General features: G+C 39.9%; 6 protein-coding genes across 9 annotated transcripts; 3 read left to right on the top strand and 3 right to left on the bottom strand.

Annotated features, from left to right (window-relative positions):
* Positions 1-260: 260 nt before the first annotated feature.
* On the top strand, positions 261-2,711 carry OXA1L (OXA1L mitochondrial inner membrane protein). 2 transcript variants are annotated; one of them, XM_088031318.1, is made up of 7 exons: positions 261-422; positions 529-627; positions 680-757; positions 804-1,328; positions 1,375-1,539; positions 1,591-1,858; positions 2,513-2,711. In XM_088031318.1, exons 1-7 carry the CDS (start codon positions 357-359, stop codon positions 2,668-2,670), a joined length of 1,359 nt encoding a protein of 452 aa, XP_087887444.1. In that variant the 5' UTR covers positions 261-356; the 3' UTR covers positions 2,671-2,711. The 2 variants fall into 2 exon arrangements, with proteins under 2 accessions (XP_087887444.1, XP_087887443.1); XM_088031317.1 differs by having other exon boundaries at positions 526-627.
* A 7-nt stretch (positions 2,712-2,718) lies between these two features.
* LOC148180023 (aurora kinase C-like) lies at positions 2,719-4,019 on the bottom strand. The gene is made up of 2 exons (XM_088031319.1): positions 3,392-4,019; positions 2,719-3,347 (listed from the first exon to the last, which is right to left on the bottom strand). Exons 1-2 carry the CDS (start codon positions 3,909-3,911, stop codon positions 2,806-2,808), a joined length of 1,062 nt encoding a protein of 353 aa, XP_087887445.1. The 5' UTR covers positions 3,912-4,019; the 3' UTR covers positions 2,719-2,805.
* A 208-nt stretch (positions 4,020-4,227) lies between these two features.
* Positions 4,228-5,444, top strand: LOC148180022 (uncharacterized). The gene has a single exon (XM_088031321.1). It carries the CDS (start codon positions 4,631-4,633, stop codon positions 5,339-5,341), a length of 711 nt encoding a protein of 236 aa, XP_087887447.1. The 5' UTR covers positions 4,228-4,630; the 3' UTR covers positions 5,342-5,444.
* Positions 5,341-15,200, bottom strand: LOC148180020 (1-phosphatidylinositol 4,5-bisphosphate phosphodiesterase gamma-1-like). Of its 3 annotated transcripts, none has more exons than XM_088031314.1 (12): positions 14,975-15,200; positions 14,192-14,586; positions 13,636-13,937; positions 13,431-13,586; positions 13,225-13,385; positions 12,898-13,177; positions 11,913-12,757; positions 10,176-10,353; positions 7,332-7,613; positions 6,484-7,279; positions 6,295-6,437; positions 5,341-6,245 (listed from the first exon to the last, which is right to left on the bottom strand). In XM_088031314.1, the coding sequence occupies exons 2-12, from the start codon at positions 14,559-14,561 to the stop codon at positions 6,123-6,125; spliced, it is 3,636 nt and encodes a 1,211-aa protein (XP_087887440.1). In that variant the 5' UTR covers positions 14,562-14,586; positions 14,975-15,200; the 3' UTR covers positions 5,341-6,122. The 3 variants fall into 3 exon arrangements, with proteins under 3 accessions (XP_087887440.1, XP_087887441.1, XP_087887439.1); XM_088031315.1 differs by having other exon boundaries at positions 14,192-14,571; XM_088031313.1 differs by lacking the exon at positions 14,975-15,200 and having other exon boundaries at positions 14,192-14,851.
* LOC148180021 (uncharacterized) lies at positions 8,749-10,173 on the top strand. Its single transcript, XM_088031320.1, has 2 exons — positions 8,749-8,964; positions 9,119-10,173. Exons 1-2 carry the CDS (start codon positions 8,935-8,937, stop codon positions 9,986-9,988), a joined length of 900 nt encoding a protein of 299 aa, XP_087887446.1. The 5' UTR covers positions 8,749-8,934; the 3' UTR covers positions 9,989-10,173.
* Positions 15,201-15,883: 683 nt separating the features above from the next.
* LOC148180019 (uncharacterized) lies at positions 15,884-17,586 on the bottom strand. The gene is made up of 4 exons (XM_088029612.1): positions 17,519-17,586; positions 17,254-17,457; positions 16,861-17,199; positions 15,884-16,807 (listed from the first exon to the last, which is right to left on the bottom strand). The coding sequence occupies exons 1-4, from the start codon at positions 17,584-17,586 to the stop codon at positions 15,934-15,936; spliced, it is 1,485 nt and encodes a 494-aa protein (XP_087885738.1). The 3' UTR covers positions 15,884-15,933.
* Positions 17,587-17,603: the final 17 nt, after the last annotated feature.

The raw sequence follows: 17,603 nt of genomic DNA, 5'->3' as shown, positions 1-17,603 counted from the left end.
GATTTCAAAACTGCTTTTTAGGGGCTACTAAATTAGTCTTCCAATAAAACTATTTAAAGAAATGTACGCTTCAAAAATCGCAACATTTATTACGAAACGAGTGCTAGATTGCTTGTTAAAATAAATGAATAATAAATATTACTCTAACTTTATAGTAAGTAACATTTTGTGACCAACATTCTTATTAAAAGAAAATCGCCGCATTTAAGAAAGCGCCAATTTTCCCGATTTGAAATGCGCGCCCAACTTGCTGCCCGCTTATTGGAGGACTTCAAACTTCAAATTTTATCCAGCCGCCTGTCAAATCTGTCATCTGCAAACATTATAAAATTTCTATTTATTTATTAAACACAAAAATGTTTAACGGAAGTAATTTTGCCTTAAAATACAAAACCTATGCCAAATCTCTACAGACAATTCAGGTAAGATTAGTTTTACAGTTGAACAACTTGCAAAGAAGTTGTTTTTTCAAAATGTCAAATTTTATAGGTTAACTCACGTTTTTCTAATTCCTTTTTATTTCAGCAGAGAAACCTCTCGAAAAACAAACAAATAAAAGCAGCGGAGCGGTTGTGCAACCCCAGTGAGTCGCCCCCAGTTAAGAACACGTACTTCAGAAAATACAAAGTAACAAACTAACCTAAAAAATACCTACAAAGTTATATAAACGTGATTTTAGGAGCAGATTAGCAACTCAGAGCTCGTAAAAACAGTCTCGAAGACACTAACCTCCATCCAAGACAGGTTTAACTTTAAGGCAAGTTTGTTTTGTTGGTAGCCACAAACATAACCTTGCTTTCTAGAAAAATGAAGCCCCAAAGAGCACGTTATTACTCAACAACAAATTCTTTTTGTCCACCGGTGCTGTTGCTGCGGCCTCCTCTGATTTAATCATAGAACCTATACCTGAGCCACCTCCGGTTCCTCCAGAAGTCCCAGAAGCGGCTGCTGAAGTAGTCAGTCAGATCAACGCGTTAGGAGAGGCGACTTTTGCGTCTTTGGGACTCGGAGGGAGCACTCCTGTGGGTTTAGTTCAGACGTGTTTTGAATATTTGCATGTCACTTTGGGGATTCCATGGTGGGAGGCTATAGTCATTGGTACTCTAATCATAAGATTGACTATGTTTCCTTTGGTCATCATAGCGCAGCGAAATGCGGCGAAAATGAATAATTACATGCCGCAGTTGCAAACAATTCAGTTGAAGATGACTGAGGCTAGGCAGACGGGGAACCAGTTGGAGGTGGCTAGGTACTCTCAGGAACTGATGCTTTTTATGAAGGAGAAGCAGTTGAATCCTTTGAAGAACATGGTTGTACCATTGGCACAGGTATTGGTCTTCTAATTAGTACCAATAACTGCAGCTAAGGTTTTAGGCACCTGTTTTTATTTCGTTTTTCATGGCGCTTAGACAAATGGCGAATGTTCCAGTGGACAGTTTAAGAACTGGAGGATTGTGGTGGTTCACAGATCTCACAGTTCCAGATCAGTATTTTTTGATGCCGCTGATTACCACCGCCACACTGTTTGCCACCATTGAAGTAGAAATACGCCCGAAAAGTTCTTTTTTTTTCTACTTTTTTTAATTGCAGTTGGGAACAGACGCAGCAAGATTGTCGTCCCAAAACCTACAAACCATGAAATACGTGCTGAGAGCTCTTCCTATTATTATTTTACCATTTACCATCAATTTCCCTGGTGCCATTTTGTGCTACTGGGTCTCAAGTAACTTCGTTTCGTTGGCACAAGTGGGAATATTAAGGATACCAGCAGTCAGAGACTATTTTAAGATTGAGCCTTTGGTTACGCATCAGAATCTACCAGCGAAACCGAAAGGATTTACAGAGGGGATTAAGGACTGTAAGTGTTTCTTTAACATTAAATTGTATTTTTCCGGTCATTGTTTGTTTCTGGGTTCTATTAATGCATGATTTTTCGGCTGAAATCATGCATTAAAGTGGACTATTAATGAATTATTTTATTATAGGCAACCGATTATACACACAATGCAATTATGATCTAGCCCCATGTTTGTTTACTATATAAATCTAAATCAAATGGCTATTATACTTTCAAATAGCTATATTTTTTTCAAAAATTAACTTATTTACGGGTCGATTTCAAGTCACTGCGTTAACGCAAATTTGCAACCGTTGCCAAGGTATGAGCAATGTGATTGGCGTTGCTATGTTGCAAATGGGATTTGCAGTAACGCAAGTCACACTTGAAATCGACCCCTTAGACGTTTTTTTTTAAATTTTTATTTCAAATGTACTTTTCAGAAAAAATAGAAAAAAAAAATTAAAATGACAATTATGAAATTTTTGCCATTTTTTATTTTATTTTTTCAAAAAAACTTCAATTAATTCTGTGATTATTACCGCATATCCCAGAATGGGCCGTTTTTTTTTTTATTTTATTTATTCACTACGTTCGTGCCGGTTAAAATCGCTCAATTATTAATCGCTTTCATTAACCAACTTGTTTGTTAAATAGCTATTAATCCATTTTTAGCTTGGACGAATATTAAAATAACCAGAGAATTGGAGGAAAGGCGTCGTTTGGATGAACTTCAATTCCAGAAGGCCGGAAGGGGCCCAGTGGTAAAAACCTATAAATACGATCCCACTAAACAAGTAAGCGCCTCCGCGGTGAGCGCGAAAAAACGATAGAATTCTTTATTAGCATAAAATAAAAGTAAATAAAATCAAAACGTATATTTAAGTAAATAAGTAAAAACACAAACATACAAGTCCGTTCAATCCCAAGCTCATCAAATTTCCCTAATAAATAATAAAATAATCACATCATTGGCTCTTTTCGGAAGGAGCGTGGGCGAGAATCCACGGATGTTTCAACACCTCGTGTAATCCAAGCCTGTTATTGGGCTCCACGACTAGAAGCTTTTTTATCAAGTCTCTTGCCCCCGCCGACACGTAGTGTGGAAATACAAAAAGCGACTTGCAGATATTTCTGTACGTTTCTTCATAGCTAGTGGCTTCAAAAGGTGGTTTTCCCGTCAAAAATTCGAAACATAAAACTCCCAAACTCCATAAATCTACTTTCTCGTTGTGAGTCCTCCCCTGCACCATTTCTGGCGGGAGGTAATCAATCGTTCCACACAACGTGGTGCGTCTTGATGATGGGGCATGAACAGACCAGCCAAAGTCTGCAATTTTAATCTGTCCTTTGGCACACAGTAATAGATTCTCCGGTTTGATGTCTCTATGAATGACTTTTTTAGTGTGGCAGTAACTTAGCGCGTCGGCGATTTGGGCGATGTAACGAGCACAGGTTTCTTCAGGGAAGCGCTTGTTGGGGGCTGACAAGAGGGCTTTGTAGCAAGTTCCTGGAAAACTTTATTAAGATTGGAATGATCAAACTTTTACTTACCATTAGGGGCATATTCTAGGATCATGTACACCCGCTGCTCGTCATGGAAGTACCCGTACAAACGCAGAATGTTATTATGTCGAAGGTGCGACTGAATTTCAATCTCTCTTCGAACTTGGTGCTCATTATTGTACTCCTGGATGGCATTCTTAAATAACACTTTCAAGGCAACTACGAACTTGGACTTTTTCTCTCGGGCTAAGTAAACGTTGCCGAATTTCCCTTTTCCCAACGGCCTTCCTATGTCGAAATCGGCCAGAGTCCAACGGGGTCCTGCTTGTTCTTTGTTTTTAACACTTCCGGGGGCACTTTTCACATCTGTGTTTGTGTTAGTCGTAGAATTCGTTGGTGTTACTTTAGGGGGAGACGGTGCCTTGTCCTCCTGTCGATATTTCACTGTACCCCTTTGAACATATTTGAATTTAGTTCCTTGGCACTTATTTTTAGTGCTGTGAATGTTGTCGGGGAGGTTTTCTTTATCCTGTTTGAAACCAGCCGGAACTAGTGTCTTCTCAGCCATTATTTCACTTCGTGGGGGCTGTGGTCTTCAAAATACTAATTTTATTCGGTCTTGTCTCGTATTCTCACATTTAAATTGTCACTTTTTGTGTCAACGGTTTTTATGCATAGCTACCAACCGTCCGGATTGGGATTTTTGGTTTGCTCGATTTGAAAACCGAAAGAAACTCTTGTTTTAAAAACGTGTATTACTGGTAGCGTGTTATAATTTTTTGAGTTTGGCAAATAAACGCGGACAATTTTTTGCTCGATTACGAAAGCATTATGGTAATCACATATTGAATTGTTTGAATCAGTTTGGTGCTGCGGTTCGACAAATGCAGAAGTGTTTGCTGATGTGGAGTGAAATTGTGTCGTTTTGGATTTTAATTGAAAGGTAGGTCCTAGACAAGTTTATTATTTTGGGGGCGTTTCGTGGATTTTCTGGATGTTAGTTTTAACAATTTCCTTAAAGTTAAACGTGTAGTTCTTTTTTTTGGAAACCCACTTGGCAGGAAGAATAATGATGTGGATCTTTCCAAAAGCAGAAGAAAGCGAATGCAATTTTATCAATAAATTTCAGTAAAACCAAAGATAAAACCCATTTAAATTAATTCGGACTTAGTAGTGCAGAGAGCCAACTTCACGCAAGTCAGTTCTCTTAGGTTGGTACTAATGAATCTAACCTAACTTTCCCGGATTTCGTCTAACCTAAAAATACTGCAAACGAAGTTTAACTTAATGGCTATGTTTGCTCGTTTGAGGACTTCCTGTGTCTTGGAGCGCTGCCTCAGAGTGACTCTAATAAAAAAACTCGAGTTTCATGTATTATCACCCCGCAGGGAAGGTAGCCCCCATGCCCAAACCCGCTCATTCTTCAAGCTGTTTGGAGCCACCACCAAAAGCGCCCTAAAGAAATCCGATGATATCCCCGATTCCTTCACAATGATCTACAGAAACACAATGAGCAACTACATCCTGGGGGCCCAAATCATATCTCTCGTGAGCGCCGGTGCTGTTCTTTTAGCAATGATGTTCAAGTCGGAGTATCCTGATTATAGACGAAAGACAGTGCCGTGGAGCCCTAACGCACCACCAACTAAGCATGAAGAAATTTACTACATTGCTGGTTTTGTTGTGGTTTTAGTAGCGGTGCAAATGATGGTCGCGAGGACCCCCATTAGGATATATAAAGTGCCGAGTACGTCGAAATACATAGCTATAAACTACGGAAATTACTTTTTTGGGAAAACGAGGTATAGTTTCCAGAGGGGTGAAATTTCACTGATTGAAGAAAAAGGGATTTTGCCCTGGAAGGAGCATAGATATTTGATAAAATCGGAGACTGCCGAAAAACCGATTATTTTAATGCCTCATTACTTCCGGAGACCTGCGGATTTAAACATAATGTTAGGAGAACAAAGCGATCCGGAGTTGGAAGAAGAACAATGAACACTTAAAGCATTTTATTCTCAATAAACTTTAACAAGAAGACAAGTTTGTTAATATAATTTCTGTATATAATTTATTGCAATAAATGTAAAAATGATCGCAACAGTCTTAAGTCTAGACCTGTTTAGTCTTTAACATTGCTATCCTATCAACAAGAATTGGATGTTCTAAGTTTAAAGTATCTTACAGCAATAAACTCTGAAAATAACGATTTAATAAATTTGGCTTAATACACGATAATGTAAAAAAATAGCGTCCACACCTATGAATAATTACAAAAAGTGAAGCTAAGATACTGTTGATACAACAGAAGTCTGAAAATATAATCACTCTCATATAAAATAGATCTCTTTGTTTCCTAAAATGATATGACATGGAAGGTGTAGCTGTCACTTAATGATATGTGTAAATACAAGGTGTTTATAAATGTTTCTAGCATCAAGGTGGCTATAAAACGTCAAAGAAATTTGCCGCCTATTACAAATGTGGGTTTAGATTTTTCAACTGAAATCATAAAAATCATAAACTTGGACATAAAATCGTAACTGAAGCGTCGTTGGCGCAAGTGACATTATAAATCATTTTCAGGATAGTTAAATTCACTATGAAAACAAAGCGGCAAAGTAATGTATGACAGAAATTCCAGAGCCATCTTTGATGCCAGAAACATTTATAAACACCTTGTATAAATGCTTGCAAAATTGAATTAATCGTGGAAGTCTTTTAACAAGTGTTTGCTCGATATTGTCATGTACTAAGTTCTACACGCTACACAAAGTCATTACGGAGAACTGACGGAAGATCGTTTTATGCTAATATGAACGAGAAGAGAAGCCAACTCCAGATCTTCACTGTAAACGTTCTTCAACCACACACTTCTGTAGCCACTTCTCAGACATGTTATCTTAAAACCGAACTTTTAACTAAACTAATGACTTAAGTAACATACTCACAGGATAAGTAGCTTGTCCAATAAAATTCGGATCCCCAAACACATCTTCATCCTGCACCAAAAACCTCAAGAGAGCAAAATTCGGGTTGAATACTGGAAACTCGATAACTTCATCCACCCACCTCGGATTAAACCCGTTGTCGGCTAAAACGCACCCTTGTTATGTCAGAAATTCAAAGTGTTTTCTCACCAATTGGTTTCGTGGTCAGTTTGATTCCCGAGTCGAACGGAGCGCCTAAAATCTCCACCTCGACGAAAGGATTCGACGTGCCTTTCTTAGGTCTGCATAAATGCCGCGCCGCTATAATTCTCAGGGTGATAATCCACGGTTCCACCCCAACCAGCGTGTTTTTGTCGGCGGGATCAAACTCATCCCGGATCATAAACTCCGGTTTTAACAAATACCCACAGTTGCCGTTGTCTCGGAATTTGGCTTGATTGAGCTGCATGGGTTTGTCCCCCGTTTGGTAGTTTAGAGCGACCATTTGCGAGCCGATATTCCACATGTTTATAGGATTATAATTGGAGGAGTCAACGCGTTGTCCCTTGGGATACACGCGGGAAAACTGCACCTGGTGGTACTTCACGAAGAACTTCTTCTCTTGTTGACACATGAATTTCTCCGCTTTCATTTCGGGGAACGACGACATTTCGTAGAAATTAAAGCCTTGGCGCGCTCTCTCCATGTTGAACGTTATGGAGCGGCAGTAAATAATGAGATTCGACATTTCTTTGGCGATGCGGAAGGTGCGCTCCATTTCGCGGTGTTGGTTCTCCAGGGCGCTCGCTCGTTTCGCCACTTCTTTAATCGCGATCAACCATTCAACGGCCAGATCGTGCGACTGAATCGCGACTTCCAGAGGAGTGCACGCTGTGGAAGTCGCGATTTTCAGCATCCATTCGAGACCCGGCCGTTCGGGACGATGGGAAATCTCCACAACGGCGCCGTTCATGTCCAGTTGTCCCTGCAGCACCGACTCCCCCGACTTAAGAACAAAAATTGTTAAAAAAATGATTGAAAAATGAGTTGGTTACTACCCCATCGTCACTCCCTTCCTGTGAGTCCATTCGGTCCAATTCCATTACGTAGTTCGCGGGGAAAAAGTGCTGTTTCATCCCCCCATAGTCACCGCGCCACCACCCCGCGCTGTTGTCGGGTTTTGTGACGTTGGTGATGATGGCATGCTTGCAAAATGAGAGCTCGTCCGGCTGTTGGGCTCTGTAGTCGTACAGAGCTTTGACGGTGATTTTCGGGGGGGTGAAGGCGCTGGGGTCCATGTAGGAGGGCGTGCTGTTGTAGCCCACAGCATCGTCTTGCTCCTAGAAGGCGTACAAACTTAGAGAAAGCAGGAGTTTCTGCGGAAATTTTCAAAAATTCTTGGGTGTAAATCAGGCTTTGTATTTTTTTTACGGAAAAAAATTAGGGGAAAATTGAATGTAGCGATTTTTGAGTTACCACGTTGGCAAAGTTGGGTGGAAGAATATTTCAAATTAATTAAAGATTTGTTGCAAATCAAATTCAATGAAGATTTACAGTTTACAATTCTTTGGTGTAAATTAGGCTTTCAATTCTTTAGGGAGAAAATTTGGGAAAAATTGAATGTTGCGATTTTTGGAGTTACCACGTTGGCAAAGTTGGGTTCATCAATATTTTAAATTTGTTAATAATTAATTGAAGATTTGTTGCAAAACAGATTCAATGAGGATTTGTAGTTGGTTGAAGTTGCAAATGTCATCTTAAACCTTGTCATCTTAAAATCTCCAAAACTAATGTATCAAGATTACAACTTTGAATAAAAAAATTACTATCAAAGAGGACATTTGCAACCTAAACCAATTGTAACAAGTTTTGATAATTTTGTGCAGCTACAATTGCGTCAAAGTCAAACGATTTTGCTGCCAACTGTTATTGATAAAAATTGCTAGGGGCTGCTGCCAACTTAACTTTTTAGTTTTCGTTTGAAAAACACAAATTCCGAAATAAAAAACGTTAAAAACGAACGTGTATAAATAATATTACCATAAGAAAACACCCACTTCCCCTTTTCTAATTACATTAAAATATTCCAGCGAAGCCTTTAATTCCCTCGCCCCATAAATTATGTATAATCCACCTCGAACCGGAACAAATCCGTGAGAAATAGCCGAAAAAACCGACCCGACACACCCCGTTCATCACCATTAACGCACCTCATCACCATATCTCTTTCCGACACCACTAAAGAATTCTTTACTAGCACTCAATCAAAAAGAAAGAAAAAACTTATCGGTAAAATGAGGCATTTCGAGTTCTTCGACCCACTGACTCACGCACTCAAACACGAAGATAACTACTTTTAGAATAATCCGATAATTAAAGGGCCCCGGAACACGTCGACACAACGCGTATCAAAAGAACCTGTTCGAGTACGACCTGTTCTGTGTATTCACCCTTTGATAGGGAAAGAGACGGAAGTGATATGGGGGAAGAGAGATGGAACGTCTGCATTCCAAACCAGCGAGGGTTAAAAAACGATGAAGGGAGTCACAGACAGTGATTTTTCGGTTTCATTGTGCATTGCAAGGTGCTAGAAGCAACAGGTCGGGGCTGCTGTCAGCATGGACAAAAGGGTTCTTTAAGCGGAGCACCGAAAGTCTTAACATGGATACTCCTCTTCTCACAACGGCGCTGGTGAGTTAATTTTAACATCTCGTTTTTTTATTTGTCAGTTTCGTCAATTTTACCACCATAAACAAGTGAAAAAGTTGACCATTGTAACAAAAAATCTACACAATTCTGTTTTTTTTTTGTTTTGTTTTTACAAAAATCAACCCCATCGTTGCAGGTGCTTGTCTTCCTAAGCGCACTTGTGCCCTTCACCAGCCAAACTCCCTTACCTGACAGGGTGTTCATCCGTAACGAAACCGCAACCCCCCTCAACAAAACCATCGCCGATTTGGTCCAGCGGCAAACCGACACAATAAAAAAAATCGTGTCCAACCACCAAATCGATTACCCCGTCATAACAAAATACCCCCCTGACGACAAACAAAAGAAAAGTGACCCCCTGCCTCTCGACGAGTTGAAAATACGATGTCAACACTTGGCCCGCCTCGTTTCCACAACCCCGCCCACACCACGTAACATCACTCCAACAGGTTTTTATATCACGAGCGAAGAACCGCCCGTGACCACGCCCAAATCAACACCTGTCAAATATATCAAATTGGAACCGGTGATTTTACAGAAAACCATAATGAGCGACGGTCGTACGATTTATTACTGGCATAAAAGTATTCCCAGTCAGGTGGTTCCAGTGGCGAGTACTACGACTACGACGACGACGACAACGACGCCGGCGCCAACGGCGAGTTATAATTTTCGGAATTTTTTTCCGTCATTTTACTCGGTTGGAGGCGCTGAATCGGTTGGTGCGACTACAACAGAGAAAACGACAGCCGCGGAAAGACCGGAGGAGATGCAGCTCTATCAGCAACAGCTGAAGTTTGTGGTTCCGGTGCCGTACGTCCCACCGGAAGATCCGGGGGTGAGGAAGCCGTGGGAGATTGATCAGTATGCGTACTACCCCAAACCGCTTCAACCGGAAAATGTCAACATGCAAGTGCCTTATGTGCCGACGTTCCATGTGATCAAGGCGGTGGCGCTCCCGAGCCAATATGACAACCCCGAAGGGGGGCGCTCGGAATTCAACTAACTAAAGTATTGCGAATTAGTTTTAGGAACAATGAGACTGATTAGGATTAGGATTAACGGAACTTTCTTCCGAATTTCTTGTTAGACATAGATAACTTGTCTTTTTTAATTCATAGATAAGTGGGGTCGGTGTCGTGCAATTATTGTACTATAAATTACAAAGTTCAAATAAAGTTTTTCAGACTTACCATGGTCATCCGCTTGACCGCTTCTTCGTTTATTGGATAGCTCAGTTTGACCCGTTTGTACAAAGGGTGGTTTTCGTAATAATTGATTAATTCAACTAGACTTTCAAACTCCACATTGCCAATTGTGTATAAACGACCCTCCAGTTTAATTCGACAGTGTTTTATCTTTTTATCGGCTCTGAAAGAAAAAATTCATTTTAGTACGTAGGTCTTAGCGAATTCACACACTGATTCAAGGGGTGACACATGAGCGTAGAATCAAGTGGCGTCAGGGAGCAACATTTCATTATTTGTGTGTTGGTAACAAAAAACAGCGAATGAGTGCTATTTGTTTTTGCGTCATGAATAAACACTAAAACAAACGAGTAACATGAATTGAAGCCACATTTTACACAATAAAAACAAATTTGTTTAATGGCGAAAATTGGTACATGATACGCCAATGCCTCCTAGGTGTCATGAATCTGTCATCAGTCAAACTTTGATCGGCCATAACTCAGTTATTTGTTGTCGGATCTGAATTTAAATCCCACATTTAGAATCTGCGGAAAATTCTGCGTGCACTGATCTATAATAACTCAAGCTTTCTCCAAAAAATAAGCCAGACATGGATATCAGAAATTTGGCATAGTTTTAGTCACGAATTTTCGCAAAAATTTGCAAATATTGATTTTTGAAAAATCTAAAAACTATTTCTTATGTAAAAAATCGCAAAAAAAACGATGGCGAAAACCGCATCTTAATATCTGTAATAGTTTCCTAGATATTGAGCACGAATTGTTTCGAACGTTCAAAAATTTGGCTCTCTGGCGACAACTCAAAAATTCAAACGACCATAACTCAGTTATTTGTAGACGAAAATTAAAAATTCTTGAAGCTTTGGATTCAGCCTAACATTCTGCGTAAAATGAGTCAAAATTTGTTTAATTTACTTAATAAATAAAGGAGGCATTGGCCAAAAACTGATTTCAAGAGGTCATTTTTTGATGATTTTCAATCACTGTTTTCAAGGTGAACACGACGTTTGATACCTTTATATTTACATCAGTCGAAAGAGGAGCTCGAGATCTATCTACTGGCCAAATTTGAGATCGATCGGACGATTTATGGCCAAAAATAAAAAAAAAGAAAAATTTTCATCGATTGAGTCGGAATTTTTTTTCGCGAAAAATCGACTATCGAATTTTGGGCTTTTGAGGACATTTTCTAACGTCAAATGAGCCGAGAAAAAGAATGGCGCAAACCGCATCTCGATATCTCAACTAGTTTCCGAGATATTTAACTTGAAAAATTAGGAAAAATGAGAAATAATGAAAATCAACTTTTCGAAACTTTGATCGGCCATAACTCAGTTATTTGTTCTCGGATCTAAATTTAAATCCTAGATTTGGAATCTGCGGAAAATTCTGCGTACACTGATGTATAATAACTCAAGTTTACTCGAAAAAATAAGTGAGATATCGATATCAGAAGTTTGGCATAGTTTTAGTCATGAATTTTCGCGAAAATTTGCAAATTTTGATTTTTGAAAAATCAAAGAACTGTTTCTTATATAAAAAATCACGAGAAGAACGATCACAAAGCATTTTAGCCGCTTTTGCAACAATGACCCGTTATTGGGGATCAAGACAAATATCTCGATAAATTTTCTCCTTGCAAAAAATGCAATTTTTTTCAATTTCTGTAAAATGGTGTCACACCCACCTTGTACTAAAAAACATTTCCCCTGTAACTCACCTAAAACTAATGGAATAACAATTCGCGTCATTCTCACTGGGCCTAACCAAGAAAGCCCCTTCAGTCTTCACCCTCTTCAAAATCTCATCGGCTTGTATCTTCCCCGTGTGTTGATGGTACCATTCTTCCGTTTCGTGCTTCTTCGGCTGCGGCACCGGCTCTTGCAACGTAATCGAAAATTCCGCAGTGACTAGAGGACAATTCCGATAATGCGTTATCAAACTATACAAACTATCGAAATATTTCGCGTCCGTTAGATAATATTTCGTATGTTGCTTGTCCGGCTTCGACCTGATCCGACAATGATTAACTTGTCCGTTCCTCCAGAACGACAAACAATACTCTCCCACGAAGGTCACGCTAGCCCTCACCAAAAACGTCCCATCACCCAAATAAGAGTAGTTTTTCAACAGTTGCTCGGCTTCTTCTCTCCCTTTAGCCAATTTCCCATGAAACCACTTTTCGCTAAAGTGGAGTTCTTCGTTCGGTACGTCCGATTTTGAACGTTGGAAGGCGGCGCTATCGTCCTCGTCTTCGGAGCGTTCGGATTCTTGGTCGGGTTTGTAGCTGTCGGTGTAGAAAAGTTTGTTTTGAGTGAGAATGAAGAAGTGAGGGTTCCATTCTTTGTCGACGGGGTCCTCCAGGTACATGATGCCGTTGCGGACAGAACTCCGTAAATCCATTTCGCTACCTTCGTTACGAATTAGAAAAGACGAAGATTCGTCTTGGCCCTCCGGAAGCTTCTTGTGTTTCAGGATTATCCTGCGACGGAGTTGATAAGGCGAGGGGAGCTGCTTTTCGTTCTTCTCCACGGGGTGGGTCAAGAGGGACTCTCCAAAGACTTCCTAAAGAAGAAATTTGTTTGTCATTCCTCTAATTATTGTAATCAATATCGTTCGATTAAGCCCAATTCCGGAAAAGTGGTATCAATCAACACTAATGCAAATACGTGATATTCGTTTAATCTATGATAATCCTTGAATACCTGCATGGCAGTCGCCATTTTTCTTTGTTGCGGCAACGAACAATTATCTTCAATGGACAATATGACCGGATACTCCGACGTCGCGAAAGCGTGTTCTTTGATGGTCCTGATGACATCCATAAACTTGATCTTCGTGGTGAAAGTATGCCCATGGTAAATGAAGGGCATACCTTCAGGACCATCCCAGCAGTCCAATTCAATGCACCTACAGCCCATGCGAAGGCAGCGCGCGTAGGCTTCCACCGAAGATTCGCTCGACAGCTGATCACCAGTTAGATATCTGCAAAATCTCGAGTTATAACAACTCCAGCTGTTGGATTGTCTTACGTGTTATGCGAGGACGCTATCCAGTAATGCGCCAACGGCCTTGACATGTCGTGGTAGACAATGTCTTTCGACGGATCCCATAAGTCGTTTTGTTTCGAAAAAAGAAAATCTAAAAACTCGCCGATGGTAAAGTGGGGCTCCTGCACCTCCCTCTGAGGGTCCTGCAAACTCAAATTAAAACAAACTCCTCTAAAATCGGTGCAGACCTTCAAAAAATCACAGATAAACCGGGAGACGGCCCTGTCGTCCTTGCACAACTCATCGCTCTGCTCTTTTAACAAAAAACTCTTCACTTCCTGCAGATTGACTTGCTTCGAATTCGACGAGTACAAAGTGATTTTGTCGAAAATCTCCACGCAGTTCTGAAACGAAAAGTGAGGGAATTAAGAAGAGGATTCGAGGATTTCTTACGCATTCGTCGAAGATTATCTTCTGGTAGAGGACGGCGAAGTCGTCGAAGCCGATTTCCGCGCGTTTTCTAGTATCGACTTCGTTGAACAGTTCTCTAAGTTTATTCGTAGGGATTTTATAATTTATTCGAGGTAGGAACGCTTTCAAGTCTTTTATGTTTATGGTCTCTGTGGTGTTTTCCATGCCGTAGAATTCCCGCCGGAGCCACGCTTGGACTTGGAGAGGATATGGGGCGCCGATGGTGTCCTTGACCAAGTACCGCAGGCCCTTCACCCACAGCTCGCACTCCTTTTCTGATAAAGCTGAAGAGAAAATAAAGAGATAAAATTGGGCGATTTTTGATCCGTTTGAAGGAAAAATTGGCGAGGAAACAGAAACAGTTGAGCTTGTTATCAAAATAATTATGGCGTTATTCTAGAATTTGGATTTATGAAAATATTTATAATAGAGTCTCTAATTTGGCCTCCAAATAAACCAATAAATATCAAGTTCCTGTTCCTACATAAAAATTCCTCAAGTTCAATGCTGAAAATAGTCAAGCAAATTAAATACTCACCAGCGATGCTGAGGACCCTCAATTTGAACTCAGATCCGTAATAAACAACAAAACACTTCAAATTCTCGACTTTCTTGGACTCATCAACCCATTTATCAAAGTCCTTCGAGTTTTTCCCGAGCCGAATCTCTTTGATCTTCCTCAAGTCAATGGCCCCATCATGGACAGGTTTGGTGTTGGTGGCAGCTCTTGTCCAAACGATTTGTCTGGTTTCCCTTCTAATCGCCAACGTCTTGTGCTCTGCTTTTTTTCTTTGGGAGTACTTGATGACCAACGTACCCCTTTCTAACTGGCTTATGATTTGCTCCATCTCTGGGATGTATCCTGAGCCAGGCGAAGGCGAGAAGGCCCCATTGAACATCCCAAACATCTTGCTGATCCTTTCTTGATCCAAGCTGCGAAAGTGGATATCAGAATGGGAATTTCTGAAGACCATTTTGCGAGTAAAACAGAGAGCGCACCGAAAATCGTGGCCGTTTTTATTGACTAATACATTTGTCCCGGATAGGTTCTATTAAGGTCTGTGTATAACAAACGTGCGGTATCATTGCTGCCGCACGCCAACATTGTAAACAAAGCACAATTCCGCGAATTCCACTGTATAAAGCTCGCTGTAGGTTATAAATAACAACCAGTGAAGGCTCATTGATTTGAAATCAACAGATAAGATAATAAGTCTCTAGCAGAGACGAAAAGTGGCGGTAATTATGACATTGTGTACAAATGTGACGTTCTAATTCATGATGTGAACCTACAATGAGATTAATATGCTATTTTGGGTACCTTTACACAGGAAGTGTGGCTTATTTGTTACAAAGCATGTCCAGCAATTCGCCCCTTTCAGGAACAGGAAATTGCACTCTCACGTGTTTGGATATGAAACATTGTCAAATTGGGATCGTTTGATAACGCGAATAAATTTGTTTAACTGCTTTAATCCGCATTGATAACCCTCTTCTAAATTGACAGCTGACATGTATTTGACAAGTGCGGAAGAAGAAGAATGGAAGAGTGGGCGGAGTTAATCAAGGCCATTTCCCAACAATGGCGTGATGCTATTCGATTGGTACTCCTGATGTTTTAAGTATTAAATTTAAATTTAAAAGTTTGTTCGCGCATTTTCTCCAATTATTGCACTTGAAAAAAGTTAATTATATTAATTTCTGTTTTACAATGTATTGGAGTAACAACCACTAAATGAAGTTAGATACAAAGAGTTACGTCACTTGCGCACTTTAAATTACAATGTATAATGTGTTGCCTGCACACTTAATCCTAAAAGAGATTAAAACCCATTTTATTACTTTTGCAGCCTTTTTTCGGTTCGTTTCTCTATGAATTATACAACATAAATAACGAGCAGTAATATCTTTATAGAATTTTTGATATTAAAACACCATTCGTTAAATATTTTATTAAAGAAATATCAAAATGTTAGCATGGAAATACTAGTCTTCAACACTTCAAACGTTGTCATCTTCATTCAGTCAAGAAAACTAAGCTACTGAAGAAATGACTATAAACTAAGTTTAAATAACAAAACAAGAATTGTGTGCCTTTTTAACATAACTGCACACACATTTCAATTTAACAGAACAAAACGACTAACACCACAAAATATTTTTAAAATCCTGAAGTGAGATATGTGTAAAAACATATTTAGCAATTCTACTTCCAATTATTGTAACTCAATCAAAAAGAGTAAACAATTGGCGTTTCAAAAACAACGAAAAATGCGATTTTTACGAAGTCGGCAACCACGTCCACATCCTTCTGAAAATCGCCTTTTTTTCAAACTTCTCTGGATCCCACCCTGGAACCAAGTTCCCCAACCATTCAACAATTAGCTCCTCATACTCTGCGTGCTTGGGATTCTTATAAACTTCAACCAAATGGTTGTATCCTGGAACTCCTCCACAATCTTCAGGAGGACAAGCTCTTTTCCCCCCTTTGCACTTTGGATATTCTGCTTTGGGCGGTGGAGGAGGTAAAACTCTCTCAACAACAATGTCGTGCATCCAACTGTCTCCAAAGTCGTATTCAAACATGATAGTATCGCCTTTTTTGTTCAAAAATCTGGATAATTTAATTTTTTGTTGAATCAACGTTCCTTTGCGTTTTTCCAAGAAACCTTCATCGCGACAGATGTAAATAGGTTTGTTCTTCTTTGAATCAAACAGGATAAATTGGTCCATATGGGATGATAACCATCCCATGACCTCTTTCACATGGTTACTCAAATCAAGGAACGTGTCGGTGTTTAAAACTTGGATTCGACGCCAAACTGGAGGAGTAATTTCTTGAAGGACGATTTTCAGTTGAAGAATTGATCTGTTTGGTGGTTTGGGAAGGTTTTCTTCCTTTGGGGCGGTTTTAAGAGTTGGTTTAGATTTAGCTGAAGAAGCAAGTTTGGATTCCTTGCTTGTATCCACTTCTCCAGAAGTTTTTGGCGGTGCCAACTTTGCAGTGCGTTTTGATTTTATTCCCACAGGACCTTTTTTTGTGGGGAGTGATGGTCCAGTTGCTGCCACCTTCCGTTTCCTTTGAGCCTTCACTGGTTTTGAAGACGTGCCTGCTTCTTCAACATCATCCTCCACAGACTCCTTTAGTGACGCACTGGTACCAATAAATTAATAAATAACTAATAGGAAATTCAAAAGTTATCTTACCTAATAGTGTTTGAAGCTTCGCCTTCCTCTTCTAATTTTGGCGCCTTATCAGCATTCGGCAATTCATCATCTTCCACAATTTTCTTTTTTTTCGCTTGAGTTTTCTTGGCAGGTTTGACAGAATCTTCAGGTTTCTCTTCAGCCGCTTCAATTTCAAGGTTTTTAGTTTTGTCACCAGATATTTCTCCCACAGGATGATCTAATTTCTCTGCTTTCTTAACTTCTTTAACCGGTTTTGTGGCCATTTTGCGCTTCCTCTGAATTTTGACTGGTTTTGAAGAGGTGCTTGCTTGTTCATCATCGCTTTCTGCAGGTGCTTCTTGTGATATTAAAGCACTGCTACCAACAAATCAAAAATTATCTAACTAACCACAGCTCCAAACATTCACTTACTCTACAGTTTTGGAAGAAACATCTTCTTCAATCTTTGGCATTTTGCTTTTGTTTCCACGAGTTTTCTTGGAAGATTTCCCGGAATCCGTAACAATTTCTTCAGGTTTCTCTTGAGGAGTTTCAGTTTCCGGATTTTCACCTAGGTCCAGTGCTTCCTGGACTTCTTCAATTGGTTTTTTATCTTTTCCAGGTTCATTAGCATCACTGGAGGGTGAAATTACATCACAATCAAAGGATTTATGCTAAATTTATCGAAAAATCTCACCCCATTTTGTTGGGTTGGCCGCGACGAGCCACGCGTTTAGCAGGACGATTTTCCTTATTCATACTCATGGAGCACTGGCAGAAAC

Source organism: Gnatocerus cornutus, chromosome 2 (genome assembly GCF_029298725.1).
Source record: "Gnatocerus cornutus isolate USDA-ARS CGAHR chromosome 2, icGnaCorn1.1, whole genome shotgun sequence".
NCBI lineage: Eukaryota > Metazoa > Arthropoda > Insecta > Coleoptera > Tenebrionidae > Gnatocerus > Gnatocerus cornutus.
Note: the sequence above shows the minus strand (reverse complement) of the source record. Positions and strands in the feature narration are given on the sequence as shown.